Source organism: Sus scrofa, chromosome 12 (genome assembly GCF_054392235.1).
Source record: "Sus scrofa isolate SSC_HxYL_T2T_F1_AM1 chromosome 12, Sscrofa_HxYL_maternal_Yorkshire_Landrace_v2.0, whole genome shotgun sequence".
Classification (NCBI taxonomy): Eukaryota; Metazoa; Chordata; class Mammalia; order Artiodactyla; family Suidae; genus Sus; species Sus scrofa.
This window is the reverse complement of record NC_139394.1, coordinates 65,553,374-65,570,574: the sequence shown is the minus strand read 5'-3', so window position 1 is coordinate 65,570,574 and position 17,201 is coordinate 65,553,374. Positions and strand designations below refer to the sequence as shown.

Here is a 17,201-nt window from a genome sequence, read left to right as displayed (position 1 = left end):
GCCCGCGCCCTGAAGGCGCGTCCAGACGGGACTGGACTGCAGGTCAGAAGAGGGTCCACGAGAGCAGCGCTCCGCGAGAGCCAGGCCGTCGCGACGTTGTGGGTCGTGTGGAGCAGGACAGCGTCACCCGAAGCTTGCTCGTGGCCCCGCGAGCTCTTCAAAGCACGGGCCTCAGGAGGTTGGCACATCCTCCTGCTCATTTGTAAGCCGGCAGTTGCCAGGAGCAGCCCCCAGCGGCAGCCGAGGCCTCGCCCGCCGCGGGCTTCTGGTCAGGGGAGGCGGCACCCGCGCGGAGCGGGTTCTAACCCTGCGCCCAGCGGTGCGTGCGGCGGCCCGAGGCCTGGGCTCCGGATTCCCAGCAGACGCTGCACCTGCTCCTTGTTCTCACCGACGTCCCTCCCGAGTGCGTTTTTCCTGTTGCCCCAGGTGCACTTGGCTTCCGAGGTTAGAGGGGGAGGTGGCTCGCTGCTGCAGGCCTGAGCGCCCCTCCCACGGGGGCAAGGACACTGCCCGTCCCGGGCGCCTTCCTGTGCTAACGCTCGGCGCAGGCCCTGCCCGAGGGAGGCTCCTGAGCGGGTCTCTCCTGTTCCCGCCCCATCGGGTTGGTTTCAGGTTCTCTCAGTGTAAATAAATAACCGGGTGTCAGCGTCCTTGGGGGGGAAGCCTGCTTTTGTGAGGCTTCTGGAGGGTGTCCCTAGGTAGCGTTCCCAACGCGAGGTTAGCGGGAAGCGCCAGGAAACAGCCCTGCCTCTCGAAACCCCGTACCGGTGCGCCCGACGGACGGACCGGGCTCCTGCGCGCCCACCGCGGGTGGCGTGCTCCGCTGATGGCCTTGGAGCCCGGAGCGGGTGCTGACGTGTTTTTAAAAATCATTACCAGTTTAGTAGATGAAAATCACCCTCAGAACGCTCCTTTTAAAACTGATTTCCTGCCTGCGTTACTCTAAGAAACTGCCACGGGCGGTTAACCTCCGTCTATGATCGAGTTAAGAAAGAACGTTGGTTGAAGAGCGAAATTTCTTCAGAGCCCCGCCTCCCTCTGGGGCACCTGCCTGGAGAGCCGTGTGGCGCCCTCGCCCAGCGCCCCCCCCCCCCCACCGGGCGTGACTTTCGCAGAGGATGTGGACGCGGCTCCAGGGACGCGTGGTCCCCTGGGAAGGCGTGAGGAGACACTGCTTCCTGTTTCGGAGCAGCCCCTCCTCCCGGCCCCCGCCCCCGCCCCGGCCGACTTGTCCTGGAGAGAGGATGGCACCTGCAGCCCCACGAGCACAGCGCACATCTGCCCGCTTTCTGTTTTTTTTTCTTAATTTTTTTGCTTGTTAGGGCCACACCTGTGGCACACGGAGGGTCCCAGGCTAGGGGTGTAATCGGAGCTACAGCTGCCGGCCTCCACCACAGCCACAGCCACGGCCACACGGGATCCGAGCCGTGCCTTTGGCCTGCGCCCCAGCTCATGGCAGTGCCGGGTCTTAACGTCCTTTACCCACTGAGCAAGGCCAAGGGTCGAACCCGCAGCCTCGTGGTTCCTAGGCGGATCCATTTCCACTGCGCCACGACGGGAGCGCCACAGACCTGCTTCTTTGCACACACACAGGATGGGCTTTGCGTCACGGGACACAGTTCGGTCTCGCTCCCCCCTCTGCGGTCGGCTCCGCCCCCGCCCCCGCCCCCGCCTCCACACCCGTAGGCCGAGGCGGTGGCACCAGCCTCTCACCGTGGTGGCCAGTGTGGGAGGTGTGCCCTTGGAAGTCACAGCTGTCGTTTCTCTGGAAACTCAGCTGGAAAACGGACAGACCGGTGTCTCAGCCCCCGCTCTGTGTGGGGCAGAGAGGGAGCGGGACCTCCGACCTCTGGGGAGCGGTCCGGGCGGGGAGACGGCTCCACTGCAGACAGAATCGTGGCTCGCAGAGGGTCCTCGGGGCCACGGCACTCCTGGCGCTGCTGCAGGTGCCCAGGGGCCATGGGGGTCCCCAGTGAGCCAGGCCAGAGGGCCCCTGCTGGGCCATGTCCTGCTGGGAGGGCGGCCCTGGCGCTGTCCCTCTTGAGGGAAGGAGGAGCTCGGTCTGACGGCAGGAGGAGCCAGAGGTACCTGGGACCCTCGTGGGCAGCAAGGCAGGTGCCAGGGAGGGTGACAGAGCGCAGCCGTGGGGAGTGGGGAGGAGGGGCGCCGGGGGAGGCTGTGACCCGGGAGCCGAGGGCCGCAGAGCAGGGGTGCCAGCGCCACGCGTGGGTTGTGTTGCCCTTTGGAGGCCGGAAGCCCCACATCAGGGTATTGGCAGGGCCGTGCTCCCCGAAACCCGCAGGGGGGCATCCTGAGCATCCCCCGCCTCGGGGGCGTTTTCCCGACAGGGCTGCTGGCGGCCCCCTCCGTCTCCCTTGGCCACAGCTGCTTCACCCCACCCCCGTGTCTGCACCTGCGACTTCTCTGCTCATAAGGACACTGGCCCCCTTGGATCCAGGGCCACCTGCTCCAGTGTGACGCCGTGTCAGCATTAATCTGCAGCAGCTTAGCTGTTTCCAGCTAAGCTCCCGTTCCAAGGTCCTGGGGCTCAGGGCTGCCCCGCCCCTGGTTGGAGGAAGATGCTCCGTATGCTGAGCCCCCACGTAGAGCAGCAGCATGGGCTGCTCGTGGTGGAGGGTGAGGTCCAGCTGGCCAGGGTCAGCACAAACCAGGCCGGGCAGGGCCACACGTGTTCTTTTGGGGCCCCGCGCCAGATGGTTTCCAGGTGTAATAGAATCTCAGTTGTCCAGACGGCCAGGGCCCTCCTGTCATAGCCCTCTGAGCGCCCTGCCTGCGTCCGCCTTGGGGCCCTCCACCCCGTGGCGAAGCCCCCTCCCCCCCCGCGCTCTGCCTGGCAGCCTTGCTGCCCGCAGGCCCCTGCTCGTGTCTCTGTCGGACCTGAACACAGGGCAGGCCTTCCCTGCCCGGTGTCTGCCTCACTGGAACAGAAGCTCCAGGAGAGCTGCCAGCGTGGTGTGTGCTGGTGTCAGGGCCCCAGGGCGCAGAGCACCTCAGGGCCCTGCATGGACAGGGGGTGGCCTCGGAGACTGGCTTTGAGCCCTTCTCCTACCAGCTCTGAGCCCCGGCCCCCTTTCCGTGGGGAGGACTCAGGTCAGCTGGGGACCCTGCTGAGCCGCCTCTAGGCCTCGGCCCTGGTCTTGAGTCGGGCTGAGGGCAGGACCCCACCTGGCCTGAGGGTTTGGAGAGATGCCACCTGGTGTTATAAGGCCGTCAGGTGGCAGGTGCTGGGCCGGGGCGCACTCAGGATGCCCTGCTGAGGCCTGGGTCACGGGTCGAGGCCGGGCGTTCAGACGCCCCCCTCCACGGGGCTGCCGCTGTTCCCCCGGCCCAGGTGGGGCCCTGGCGGGAGGGAGCCACGCACAGCAGGAGTGGCCAGGGTCCCGCAGGCGCGTGAGGAAAGCACGCGCATGTGCACACATGCGTTTACCTTTTCTGTGGACTCGCAGGAAAACGTGCACAGCTGTTTCCTCTGGGGAGAGGAGAGGGCAGGGTGGAGGGAGGCCCTCACTTCCTTTCACGCTGGAGTTGGAGCTCTGGCCACTCCCCCGTCAGCCGGCCACCGTCCCACGCGACAGAGTGGACAGCGGCGGGCGGTCTCAGCTCGCCCCCAGCTCGTGTGCCCATCTGGCAGCTGTCCCGATAGCAAATGTCTACACTGAGCCCCTGGGGTCCCACGTCACTCGGGGGGGGGGGTCCTGTCCCCTGGCTCTGCTGTCCCCACGACCCTGATAGGCTGCACGGCTGGACAGCCTTGGTCTGGGTCTGTCTGGCCGCCGCTTCGCCCTGTACTTCTGGACTGGAGCCACGTCAGGTGTGCCAGGACCCGGGGTGATGGGTGACAGGCAGGGTGTGGCCGCGTCATAGCGCCTCTGGCCGAAGGTCACCTGGCGGCTCGTATCTGGTGCTCTTTGCAGCTTGCACCCTCTGGCTTTTCCGTAGCCCAGGGGACTGAGCTTTTCTCATAACTTGTCGCCTCTGCCCACCCTGTGAGCTGGGGGGCGAGGACCCTGGAGAGTCTGCGTGGGCGTGTCCTCCATGCCCAAGGGTCGCCCTTAATTCAGGAGGTGGCCTGTGGGGCACAGGAAGGTGTCACCAGGTTGAGCAAGACGCAGGAAGCACGAGGAGGGAACCTAGCTGGGCTGGGGAACTGGGCACTGGGCAGGGGAGAAGCAGTCCCAGCCCTCGCTCAGGGCCAGCAGGGACAGGAGGGCAGAGACCACGGCCTCCCCAGAAAGGACTGGGCCACTGTGAGATGGAGAGCGGAGTGCCCACCACAGCCCTGCCTAACCAGTCTAGGCTGCGGGAGAAGCGGAGAGTGGCCCTGGGCATGGGGGCAGCTGTGTCGTGGGCACTCCTGGCCCCTCCCCCAGTGCATGTCACAGATGAGGAAGCAGAAGCACAGAGGCTGGCCTCGCTGCTGCTCAGTGGCAGGGCTAGGGCTGGGGCCAGGGCTGGAACCCGGTGTCCTGTCACCCGGTGGGCATGGGGTTGGCAGAGTGGCAGCAGGGCTTGGGCCCCGAGGCCTGGTGACCTGGCATTCTTGCCAAGTTGTCAGAGGAGCCCGCCTGTAGCCCACGAGCCCCGGGCTTCACCGGGAGTCACCGGGTCCCAGGTCACCGTCCAGAGCCCCTGTGGGGAAGCCGGGCTCCCTTTAATCAGCGTGCGTGACTGCAGACGGAAGTGCTTTTTAGGAAAATTGCGCAATGGAGCCGATGAGAAGCAGCAGTTTCTGTGTTTCTGTTACCTTGACTGCTTTGCTTGCTTCTTTCGAAATTACCCGATGTTGGCCACCTGACTCTTTCAGGGGCACAGCTGGGAACCGCCGTCCACCTGCAGCACAGGGCCGGCCCATCCTGGAGCAGGCGAGTGGGCTGCGTGCGGGAAGCACTGGGAGGTGTTCTGGTTCTCTTCCTGAGGCTCCCTGTCGGCCTCTCCCCCAGGCACGGTTGGCAGAGCTTCTCGCTCCTCCCTGGGGCCCCCTGAGTGATTAGCGCCTGTCCTCCCTCCTGCCTGCAGGGGGCGCCCGGGAGCAGGTGGCCCCAGGACGCTTGCTTCTTCCTCCGTCCCCGCGAGTCGTGGGGCTCCTCGGAGCAGGGCCCGGCCCAGGCTCAGGGGTCGGAAGGGTGCATTCAGGCCTGTCTCACAACCCTCTCTGTTCACTGTCACGTGCACGGGCACAGGAGCCCCTTTGTGGGGCCGGGGTGCCTCCCTCGCACCTGGGACCTCTGTGTGCAGCTCAGCTGACACTCGCTGGCGGCCGCGAGCCTTGGCATCTGCGCAGCTGAGAGCCCTGCATCCGTTCATGAAACCACAGCCTGTAGGGGAAGACCCTTTGTCTGGCTGCACACGGATGTGGCGAGCCGCTTCCGGCCGGCCGGCCGCACAGTATCCCGCTGTCAGCTGCGCCGCTGCCACCACTGCCGCCGCCGCTGCAGGCGCGCACATTTGCATTTGAAGCCAGGCTGGCCTCGCAGATGTGCTGCCGAGAGAGAGGCGAGAGGCACCGGGGACAGGGAGGCCTCACTTCTCCAGAAGGTCCCCGCTCTGAGCCTGGCCCCGCTCAATCGGCCAAGTAGCCGAGTCCCCGCCAGGACGGGGGCGCACGCCGCTCGGGGGGCGGGATGGGGTCTGTCCTCTGTGTCTGCTCACGGTTTCCTTTTGCGAGTGAGGAAGGGGCCAGATGTGCCAAGTGTGTTATAAACGGAGGGTTTGTGCAGCGGCCTCCGAGACGGCTCATCGAGAAGGAGGCTGTGAGCTCCCGCCGCGGCGCAGCGGCAGCGAGTCCGACCAGGAACCATGACGTTGCGGGGTCGCTCCCTGGCCTCGCTCCGTGGGTGAAGGATCCGGCACTGCCGTGAGCCGTGGTGTGGGTTGCAGACGCAGCTCGGATCTGGGGTTGCTGTGGCTGTGGCTGTGGCCCGCAGCTCCAGCTCCAGTTAGACCCCTCGCCTGGGATCCTCCATGTGCCGCGAGTGTGGCCCTAAAAAGACAAAAGACAAAAAAAAAAAAAAGGATGCTGGGCACGGGCGGCCTGAGTGGCTGTGGTCTGGGCAGAGAGCTGCCTTCCTCAGGCCGTCTCCCCAGCTGTGACCCTCCCAGCGTCCCCCTGCAGCCGTGCCCCCACCCGTCCGATCCCTTGTTCCCAGCAGTCTGCTCTGCTACCTCTCATGGGAAGAGGTGACGTTTGGGAAGAAAACCAGCACAAACGTGCTTTTCTTCGACACGTCATGAAGAAGCGGGGTTGTCGCGATGGAGCTGAGGACTTTTGTGGCTCTCGCTTTATTTCTAAAGAAGAGCTTTGGAAATTGGGGTGATGCACTAGGCTGGAATCTGACTTGATCTTATTTCGAAAAGTGTGTTTGTGTTTTTGTAACTGCGGCATTTTTTGCTCTTGACCTGTTCACTGGCTCAGAGTAGACAGGAGGCTCTTGGTTGCCGGCCTTTTTTTTTTCCCAAATGTTCCTTTTGGTTGATGATGAATCATCGTGAACACACTGGCCCTGCGACTGTTCCAAGTGAAATCCCACTGCTGTGTGTTCTGTGTCTCTTCTACGCGCTTGGACAAAGCGGTGCCCGTGACAGCACCGGCCCTTGCTGCCCGCGGCCCCGCCTGCTCTGGGGTGGGTTCCTCGGGGCCCTCCCCGCATGGCCTGTCCGGTTATTCACTGTCGCCAGAGCACAGCATCCAGACCCCCCTCCGCCCCCCCCCCCCCCCCGTCAGGATCCTTCCTCACCTTTTACTTTCTCCTAAGACGCCCGCTCAGGTTGGGGGTGGAGTGAAGCAGCGTTTGGGGGGCGGCCTGGGGTTGGGTTTGCTGGACCCGATGTGAGAGCGCCGGTGAGAGTACCGTCCTCGCGTCTTCCCGGCCGCGAAACGGGCTTCTGCTTCTGTCCCTGCCCGCGTCCCTCCATCCGCCCGCTGGGTGTTTGCCAGCTGCTCTGTCAGACTCTGGGGGCGGGTGTGACAGTGAGAAGCCCAGCCTGGGCCTTCCCCTGGGAGCACCTGCAGCAGGACCCGCCGCACCGCGGGACAGATGCTCGTGGACCCGACGGGAAGCCCAGCCCCGGAACCTGGAGGAGCAGCAGCTTGCTCCGAGGCCCAGAGGGCGGTGGCCCCACACCTCCTCGGACGGCGGCCTCGGGACCCTCTCCTGGGCTGGGGGCAGGGGTGGGGGGGCGCACACCCGGCTCCTGCTCCCAGAGCCCCGCGTCCAGTCTCCACGGCGCCGGGGCTCCCGACGTGGACAGCAGGATGCCGGGCCGGCCCGGCCTTTCCCGCGTGGGGCTGTGTCGGGGTCCGCTGGTAATTCCCATCTCACCCCTTCAGGAAGAGCTGGCTTCCAAGGGTTTAAACGCACTTGGTCAACAGCTTAAGCAAAAACGTCCCTATATACTTTTTGCTTCAGGTCAGTGTGCAGTTTTACTTGAAAACTTTCAGGATGTGGAATTCCCGTGGTGGCACGGCAGAAACAAATCTGACTGGTATCTGTGAGGATGCGGGTTCGATCCCTGGCACTGCTCAGAGGGTTCAGGATCCGGCGTGGCCGTGAGCTGTGGTGTAGGTCCCAGCTGCAGCTTGGATCCCGTGTGGCCGTAGCGCCGATTCAACCCCCAGCCTGAGAACCTCCGTATGGCCATGAGTGCGGCCCTAGAAAGCAAAAAAAGAAAAAGAAGTGTCAGGGTCACTGCACAGATGGCCTTCGCTTTCCATGGTCCCTTCCGCCAGGAGATTCAGAGTGAGGGTCTTCCCTGCCCGGGGTCTTGCGAGGCGTTCCAGGCCCTCTGAAGCCTTGTTCTTCTGGAGGGGCTTTGCTCCGTCTTCTCCGAGCTGTGCTCTCCCGGGAGCTGTGCGCCTCTGCCCCGGGCGCAGAGGAGGAGGCCTGGCGCCGGCTGTGCCGAGGGCTCGCGGGCCTCTGACGTTGGTTTGACCCCTGGAACTTGGGTGGCCCTGTCGTGGCCCTGCCCGTGGGCGTGGGCGTGGGGAGTGGGCTGTCTGACGGGTGACCGCGGTCCTTGCCCGCGCTGACCCTGCCTCCCCCACAGCCACCTCCCCGCGGGTGTCCTCGGAGCTGGAGCAGGCACGACCGCAGACGAGTGGCGAGGAGGAGCTGCAGCTGCAGCTGGCGCTGGCCATGAGCAGAGAGGTGGCTGAGCAGGTGAGCATCCCCAGGTGCCACCCGGGGCTGCACCCATGTGTGCCTGTGTCCCTGGGGCCCCGCTGAGTCACATCAGGAAGGGCTTTCAGGACGTGCTTCCGGGAACCCTGCAGCCCCTCCAGGCCCGTGCGGGCTGCAGTCCCCAAGGTGGGTCGGGAGCAGCTGGAGCCTGAGAATGAATAAGACGCAGCGGCGCCCAGACGACGTGCAGAAGGGTGGGCGCTGTTGCGCCCAGTTCCCACGGAGCAGGAGGCGCGGAGCCACGGGAGACCCTTCCCAGGCGTCGGCCCTGGGCTGGCTCTGGTTACAAGGGCAGGGAGGTGCGTTGGGCCCGAGCCCCCCCCCCCCCCCGCCGCCCCCATTAGAAGTGGTCCCGAGAGGTGGGTCAGGGGCGGATGGAAGCCAGTGTCACCGTGACTGCAAGTCAGAAGGTCATAGTCACAGAAGGTCCCGCCCCGGCCCCTCCGGCCGCCTGGGACGTGCAGTCAGACCTCCCTGTGGATCCTGGCTCTGCCCTCGAGGCTGGGGGCGCAGCGAGGCCCCCGAGACAGCGGTCCCCGGTGGGTCAGTACCCGCGTCTCACAGTCGGATTTGGCACGTGTGTTCCTGTGTAGTCGGTCCGTATCTGGAAGCCGGGCAGCCCAGTCTCTCTGTGGGTGGTGACTTTGCCCGGAGTAAATGTGAATGCAGCCATTAGAAACCATAGCAAATACAGACACTCGTTTTCCGGAAGCGCACGCAGTGGGCTGGGGTGGCTGTGGCTCCTGTCCTCTTGTGAGGCCCTTCTGGGCTGTCAGACTCTCGGGTTCCGTGAGGAGCCAGGTCGCTGCTCCCCTTAGAGAGGGTTGCGAAGCCATCTTCACGTGAGAAGAGGCGTTTTAGAGGAAGTATTTCCTTTTTCCCGTTCGGTGGTGCCTGCAACCGCCTCGGTGGGATCAGAAGTAAGTGGAAGCCACACGGCGGGCGGGGTGTCTTCGGACCCCCCCTCGAAGCCCGTGTAGCGCAGCTTTGATTTCCGGCTATGGCCCCGAGGGCTTGGCTCTGGAGTGGTGTGGGTGACCGCCAGCCTTGCGGTCCCTTGTCCTCTGCAGGAAGAGCGCCTCAGGCGGGGCGATGACCTCAGGTTGCAGATGGCCCTGGAAGAAAGCCGCAGAGACACAGTGAAAGGCCCAGCAAAGAAAGAGGTGAGTGCCTCATGGGGCGGGGGTGGCTTACGTGGCGAATCAAGTGCCTGGAGTCTCCTTACTCTGTGCCGGGCTTCCTGCCTGGGACCGAATGCCAGGCGGCTGCGGTGGCTTTTCCTTCCACGCCCTGGTCATCCCATCAGGAGACAGCGCCCTCACCCCAGGCCCCGGCCCCAGCGCTCCAGCGGCTTCCCCTGGGGGGTGAGGGCGGGGTGGACGGCGCTGGCAGCGGGGCCAGGGCGGGTCTGGGGACAGCATCTGGGGAGGGGGCCCTGAGGAGCGTGGACAGAGGGCAGGGCACCTGGCCCAGAGGACTAGCTCCATGTGGCTGGGGCTGGTCTTGACTGGGACTCAGCGATGCCCCGGGGGTGGGGGCGGGGCCGACAGAGGGGAGCTGGGCCTTCCAAAAGCTTCCACGCCTGGTGCAGGCCCCACGCAAGGCCAGCGACGTAAACCTGCCCCTTCTCTCCTTGTCAAAAAGCACGGCTGCCACCCGCCGCAGACCACGCTGCTGGACCTGATGGATGCCCTGCCTGGCTCGGGCCCTGCTGCCCAGAAAGCAGAGCCCTGGGGCCCGTCCACCTCAGCCGGCCAGACCAACCCCTGGGGCGGGCCGGCAGCCCAGGCCAGCGCTTCGGACCCCTGGCCAGCATTCGGTAAAGAGCCCCTGTTCACGCCCTGCCACCCGCTGGAGGGGGAGGGCTTGCAGGGCGGGGGCGCTGGCGGTGGGTTCCAGGCCTCCGCAGCCCCTCGCGAGGGCCGTGGGTCCGGCTGCACTGCGTCCCCCTGTGAAAGGGTTTCCTCTTTCGTCCTTTCTTGCTTGCTTCCCACACACGTCCCACGGGGCTTGTCCTTCCTCCGGGACGGGTGTCAGCGCTCTCGGCCTCAGAACCGCACCCCGGGCAGAGAGACTGCAGTACCCAGCCCGGGCCAGCCGAGTCACGTGGCTGTCACTGGGCAGAGATTGGGCGGTGCTTGACCCACCTGCCGATGCAGAGGGGACCTGCTGCCTGCAGTTCTCCTTGGCGTTTCAAGCAGCAGTAAAGCGGTTTGCTGGACTGGGCGCTGTCGAGTTCTGCTGGAGGGAGAGGCTCTGCTGGGAGGTTTGGAACACGAGGGTGGCGCCGTGTGTTTGACCTTGGAGATCTTGGGCGAGGGGGCCTCCTCCTGCAGGGTTTCGGGATGGTTCCCGCTCAGCCCGCCCTTCTGGGGGGCCTCTGGGTGCCTGGGCCCCGTGGCCGAGGCTGGTCTCTGGACGTGGTCTCGTAGCATTGAGAGGGTGTCGTGTGCCACGTTCCCTGTGTCTCGAGGTCTCTGTTTCCCCAAACTGGAGCTGTCTTTTGTGTTCAACTCGGTGCCCTGGAAGCTCGCCGGGGGCCCCGAGCTCCGTCCTGGGTGGTGCGGGAGCAGCGCGTGCGGCTGGGCTCGGGGCGGCTCTGTGAACGCATCCTGGTGCGGGGTTGGCCAGGCCACGCGGGGGCCCGCTGTGCTCGGCAGAAGGCTGCGCTTGTGCTGTGGGTCCCCGTCTGGGGCCTGCTGGTGTGAAATGGGCAGCATCGGAGTGGGGCCGACCCCTGGACGGGTGGCCTCAGGGCCTGGGTGGAGCCCCGCCAGTACCCTGGCTCTCTCGTTGTGGCCGCTGTCCTCTGCCCCCAGGCAGGTCTGCCAGAAACGCCCCTGGCACTGCCCATGGGCATGGACGGTGGGCCCTTCTAGACAGTGGGTCGGACTTTATTTTTCAATCTGAGAAGAGTTCTCGTGTAAAATCTCGGGTGGGCTCTTCCTCAGGAGAGACCCTCAGTCCCTTTCAGGACCGTGACGGGACCAGTACACCGGGTGGGTGGTGTCTGTGCCCAGGAAAGAGCGTGCGAGCCCGGGAGCCTGAAGAGTGCTGAGTTGGGAGCTGCACGGGGGCGGGGGCTGGGCCTGGGCTGCTGGGAGGGAGGCGGCCTTTCCTCTGCCCTCTGTCGTGGTCTGTGGTCTGTTTAACCGATTGATTTGCCAGGGGTGTGTCTTACCTGGTCCGGACAGAGGAGATGTGTGTTGTTTTTGTTTTTGTTTTTGTGTCTTTTTGCCATTTCTTGGGCCGCTCTCACGGCATATGGAGGTTCCCAGGCCAGGGGTCAAATCGGAGCTGTGGCCGCTGGCCTATGCCAGAGCCACAGCAACGCAGGATCCGAGCCGCGTCTGTAACCTACACCACAGCTCACGGCAACGCCGGATCCTTAACCCACTGAGCGAGGCCAGGAATCGAACCCACAACCTCATGGTTTCTAGTGGGATTCGTTAACCACTGCGCCACGACGGGAACTCCCAGGGATGTGTGTTTTTAAAGCAGCAGGTTTGCCCCGGCCTTCCTTTGGCTGGTGGGCGGGGCTGTGCCCTGGACCCGAGGGCACTGCTGGGCCAGGCACCCCGCCCTCGGGTCACCTGGGGGTCTCCTGCTGGTGGGGCTTGGGGCTCTCAGACACCTGCAGGTGGCATAAAGCGGCAGCAGCTGGGAGAGGCGGGGCCCCGAGGCAGCTCAGCGTCCCGGGGAATCCTGGCCCGTGGTTATGCTGTGACATTTTTCGACTGAGCTAAAACGCACACGAGAATCTTGCCGTCGTGTCCGATTTCAAGGGCTCAGCCCTCACGGCACTGTGTGCCCCAGGGCTCCAGCCAGGGCCGCCACCGCCCCGGAGACACAGCCGTCCGCTAGGCAGGCGGTCCCCGTTGCCCCCCGACCCCCGCAGCCGCCTTCCTGCCTGCGGGCCTGCCTGCTCCCAGCGTCTCGAACGTGTCTTGGGGTCACAGGACCCGGGGCCCTCGCCACCTTCCCTTGGTCTGTGTTCAGAGCTCACGCATCTGGTGGCACACATCCGTACCCCGTCCCCTTTTGTGGTTGAGTGATACTCCGTCTTGGAGAGAAACCATGTCTTGTGTGGCCGTTTAGCAGTAAGGGAAGATTGAAAGCTGAAACCTGGGCATCAGATGTTTAAATGGTGACATTGAATTTTAAACATCAAGAACCTGGTTGGGCTCATCAGAGCACATCTGCGGTGGCCGCTGTGGTTCATGGATGCCACTCTGCCATCTTTTGCCACTTGCCAATCCAGGGCCATCTTCTCAGTTCTGATGCACGTGGCATGCATTTGTACCAGTGACCGGGGAGTGCAGACCATCAGAGCCCAGAGAGGCTGTTGGCTGCACTGAGGTCACACAGCAGGCGAGGGGCGGGCTTGGTGCTCAAGGCCCCCAGCCCGGGGATGCTCCTCAGCCTGCAGCATCGAGAGAGAGCCCGTGTTCGCGTGCTCGCCTTTCCCCTCCTTGCTCCCTGGGCCAGAGTCTTCCCCGCGGTTGGGGTCCGAGCTCGTGCAGTGTCTTGTGTGTGGACACCTCCTTCTGCGCGCCCTGGGGAGTTTCTGGGTGTCAGCACGGGCGGTGCCGCCTGCTGTTCCCCAGCCTCTGTGACCTCCCTGCCCTTGGCAGCCCTCCGTGTCCGGGGCCAGTGGGTGGCCTTGGAGTTCGCAGACGGCCTCTGCCTGGCGGGGCAGCTGGACCCCTTGTCCATGCCCGTCCTCACTCAGTATCGTGTCCAGTGACCTCCTAGCTACTCTCGCAAGCACGGCTCAGGTGGTCCTGGCCGGGGAGACGTGCTCGCCTGTCCTCAGGGGCCACACTGCTTCCCCCACCCCCCACCCCCGCTCCGTGGTGAACAGAGCCGTTGAGGGAAGGGCCCGTGCCCCGGTGTGGGGCTGGTTGTGGCCGCCTGGGGTGCCCTGCAGAAGGAGACGAGGCACGTGGTGTGTTGTGTGCACACGTGTGTGCAGAGCTGATTCTCCAGGGACACTCGCTTGGGTGTTGGCATCACTGCATCCCTCAGGGCAAAGCCAGTTGAGACCCGCCCCCCGCCAGGTTGCGGTCACCCACCCTTTGAAAGCCTGCGCTGCTGAAGCTGCTCCCCTGCTGTGGCCCAGGCGGGTGGGAAGGTCCCTTCTCTATGGCGCCACCAGCTCGCTCTCCCCACGTGGCCCAGGGTCCTCTCCCGTGCTCCGGCTGCCCAGCACCTTCTGGGGGCATCTCCGAGCCGCCCCCGCCTTTCCGCAGGTGCCAAGCCAGCTGCCTCTGTTGACCCATGGGGGGTGCCCACTGGAGCCAGCACACACTCCGTCTCCAAGGGCTCAGACCCCTGGGCCGCCCCGCAGCAGCCCGCCCCCACTGCCGGCAAAGCCACTGACGCCTGGGCTGTGGCCTCGGCCGCCAGGCCCACCTCCGCCTCCGGTGAGACCCCTTCTGCTCCTTGGCTTGGTCTGGGGTGGGACGGGAGGAGCAGGGGCAGGCACGCACCCGCCCTGCATGGGGAGGCCCGGCCCCTCCTGGTGCCCCCCGCCCTGCTGCCCTGGGAGAGATGCCAGCCCACCTTTGGAGCAAAGGCTCATGTCCCCGCAGTCACTGCCGCTCTCTCTCCAGGGGCCTTTGATCTCTTCAGTAATTTGAACGGCACCGCTAAGGATGACTTTTCTGAATTTGACAGCCTCCGAACTGCGCAGAAGACGGGTACGTAGAGGCGGTCGTGGTTTCCGCTGCGTCCCGTGCGCTCGCCCAGCCGGGCCGTTGGCGTTCCTGCGGGAGGGAGCGTCGGCTTGCCGAGCCTGGCAGCTCCATGTCTTCCCTCGGGTCTGGTGGGGCGAGGGGCCCGGGCGCGGGAATTCACGGCTGTGACTGTGGTTGAGGTCCGATCACCCGCCCCTCCTGCCGGGCTGTTTCTGGTTTCGGCCCGGCCCCCGTCTCCACCGCCTGCGCCTCCCAGCTCCCCGGAGGCACGCCCTCTCCCAGAACCGCCCCGCTGCAGGTGGACTGGGGACCCACACAGGGCGGGGTGCGGAGACTGGGCCGGAAGCCCTCTTCACACGGCCCCGGGGAGCTGGGGACGGAGCCCTCGGCCCTGCCCTCCCCAGAACCCGCCTCCCCCTCCCCGGACCCCCTTCTCTCCTTTCTCTCCCCTGCCTGTCCTCTCCCTGCCCCACCGCCACTTGGCTCGCTTTTCCCCAGCAGCAGCCACAGGCTGTGGGCTGGTCTGAGGTGGGAGCAGCCTGGGCCTCTCTGCTCGGGGGCGGGGGGAGGGGCAGAGGCACCGGGGCTGCCGCTTCCCGGGGCCCTTCTTGTGCTGCAGTAAAGGCCACACCATTCCTGGGTCTCCTCCACGGGCTAGAGGTCACCTTAGCTGTCCTGTCTGCTTCCCGGACCCCTTCCCTGTGCCTGTGCAGGTGTCCGCACCTCAGTGGGTCGGGAACAGTTTCTGGAGGAACATGAGAATCATCTCTAAACACGCGGGTTTGACCCCTGTCCTCGCTCAGTGGGTTAAGGATCCGGTGTGGCCGTGAGCTGTGGTGTAGGACGCAGGTGTAGCTTGGATCTGATGTTGCTGTGGCTGTGGTGTAGGCCGGCGGCCACAGCTCCGATTCGAGCCCTCGCCTGGGAACCTCCGCATGCCACGGCTGCGGCCCTAAAAAGTAAGAAGAAGAGTCATCTCTGAATCTTGCATCCGCGCTGAGCCGCTGTGTTTCCTTTCGGTTCTTGCTCTGAACGGCGCGTGTGGACAGCCTTTGGCTGAGCTTGTATTTGTCCCCGCCACTCCTGTGGCAAAGCAGATGCAACATCTTGTGACATTACAAATCCTTGAGGGAGTTCCCCAGTGGCCCAGTAGTTAGGGAGTCAGCATTGTCACTGCAGTGGCCCAGGTTGCTGCTGTGGTGCAGATTCCATACCTGCCCCAGGAACTTCCACATGTCATGGTACAGCCAAAAAAATCCTTTACAAGTGGCCTTGTGGGAGTTCCCGTCGTGGCGCAGTGGTTAACGAATCCGACTAGGAACCATGAGGTTGCGGGTTCGGTCCCTGCCCCTGCTCAGTGGGTTAACGATCCGGCGTTGCCGTGAGCTGTGGTGTAGGTTGCAGACGCGGCTCGGATCCCGCGTTGCTGTGGCTCTGGTGTAGGCCGGTGGCTACAGCTCCGATTTGACCCCTAGCCTGGGAAGCTCCATATGCCGCGGGAGCGGCCCAAAGAAATAGCAAAGACAAAAAAAAAAAAAAAAAAAGAAGTGGCCTTGTGGCACCTCCTTGTGGCTGAGCGATAAGTTACTGTGAGTGCGGGGAGGGCGTCTCAGGGGGTCAGGTTGTGCTGAAGGGAGCGACGTGGCCGCATGCGCCCCCGCTCAAAGCCCTGTTCACACGCGGCGTTATTTCCCCCCGTCAGGTTCCCAGAAACGGGGCTGCTGAGTGGAGAGTGCGACCATTTTTAGGGACCTGTGTCCCCGTCACCGTCTCGCATCTTGGCAGAGCAGCCCCCTGCCCCTGGGCCTGTCTCGGCACACCCTCTGTTGGCTGAATTTTTAAAAATAATTTGCTTTGGAGTTCCCGTCATGGCGCAGCGGAAGCGAATCCGACTAGGAACCATGAGGTTTCCGGTTCGATTCCTGGCCTCCCTCAGTGGGTTAAGGATCTGGCGTTGCCCTGAGCTGTGGTGTAGGTCGCAGCCGCGGCTCGGATCCTGCGTTGCTGTGGCTCTGGCGTAGGCTGGTGGCTGCAGCTCCAATTCAACCTCTAGCCTGGGAACCTCCATATGCTGCTGGTGCAGCCCTAAAAAGACAAAAAGGACAAAAAAAAAAAAAAAAAAGACCAAAAAAATAATAATTTGCTTTTTTCCTACTGTCAAGAAATGCATGTTCATTGTAGAATATTTAGAGAATGAAAGCATTGGGAGTTCCCGTCATGGCACAGTGGAAATAAATCCAACTAGTATCCGTGAGGATGCAGGTTCGATCCCTGGCCTTGCTCAGTGGGTCAGGGATCCCGCGTTGCCGTGAGCTGCGGTGTAGACCACAGACTCAGCTTGGTTCCCAAGTTGCTGTGGCTGTGGCTGTGGCATAGACCAGCGGCTGTAATTCCCGTTTGGCCCCTAATCTGGGAACCTCCGTATGTCGTGGGTGCAGCCCTAAATAAAAAAAAACAAAATAGAAAAGGAAAGCATTAAAACATGTAAATTACTCACATCAACCCACTACCCCAAAAGAGCCCCTTCCTGCTTGGGGAGCTTGTGCTGTTCTGTCCGGTTGCTGCTTCTCTCAGCTGGCAGGTGGCCTGGCTCTGTCCTCACCCGGCCCTGGCCCTAGCGTGGGTCTGGGTGTGCCCACCCTGCCCTGCTGCCTGCCAGCCCCAGTCTGGGGCTGTTGGAAACCACGCTGCAGGGAACACCCCGTCCTCAGGGCAGCTGCGCAGGTGGCGGGAGGCGCTCCCGGGTCAACGTGCCGGTCTTGGGCCCCGCGCGCCACACTCACCAGCCCGCGTGTCCTTGTCTTGCAGCCAAGGCGGCCTCTCCACCAGCCCAGAGCAGTGGGACCGCCAGCCCAGACGCCCTGGAGTCTCAGCCCCTGACCGTCACCTCAAGCAAGCCCAGCAGCGCCCGGAAAACGCCCGAGTCCTTTCTGGGCCCCAACGCAGCCCTGGTGAACCTGGACTCGCTGGTGACCAGGCCAGCCCCGCCGGCACAGTCCCTCAACCCTTTCCTGGCACCAGGTAGGCTTGCTTCCCGGGCTCCCTCTGACCGCCTGCCCTTCCTGGGAAGGGCTGTGGGGCAGGCCTGGGGGCGCTGACCTCTGCGGCAGCTTGGGGGCTCCTCCCCAAGGGCGGACCAGCAGCCCCACCTCTCTGGGGCCTTGGGGATGGGCTGGAAGATGCCCCTGTCCTCTCGGTGGGGGGCCGCTGAGCAGAAGCTGCCCCTGGCCTGCTGGCCCAGCCAGGGCGACCCTCTAGGCAGCACTGGTTCTGGGTCAGCTGAACGACAGTGCTGGGGTCGGGG

At 64.4% G+C, this 17,201-nt stretch overlaps 1 protein-coding gene across 26 annotated transcripts in view; it reads left to right on the top strand.

Annotated features, from left to right (window-relative positions):
* The window catches only part of EPN2 (epsin 2), a 77,719-nt gene that overhangs the window by 56,833 nt on the left and 3,685 nt on the right, over positions 1-17,201 (top strand). For 15 of the 26 annotated variants that reach the window (XM_084986379.1, XM_084986371.1, XM_021067964.2 and 12 more), the window contains 6 exons: positions 8,065-8,177; positions 9,269-9,361; positions 9,843-10,017; positions 13,451-13,624; positions 13,814-13,900; positions 16,706-16,918. In XM_084986379.1, coding sequence (XP_084842505.1) covers positions 8,065-8,177; positions 9,269-9,361; positions 9,843-10,017; positions 13,451-13,624; positions 13,814-13,900; positions 16,706-16,918 — 855 coding nt within the window. Of the gene's footprint in view, positions 1-5,746; positions 6,642-8,064; positions 8,178-9,268; positions 9,362-9,842; positions 10,018-13,450; positions 13,625-13,792; positions 13,901-16,705; positions 16,919-17,201 lie in introns of those variants that run through there. The other 11 variants (XM_021067963.2, XM_084986378.1, XM_084986370.1 and 8 more) reach the window with 3 other exon arrangements.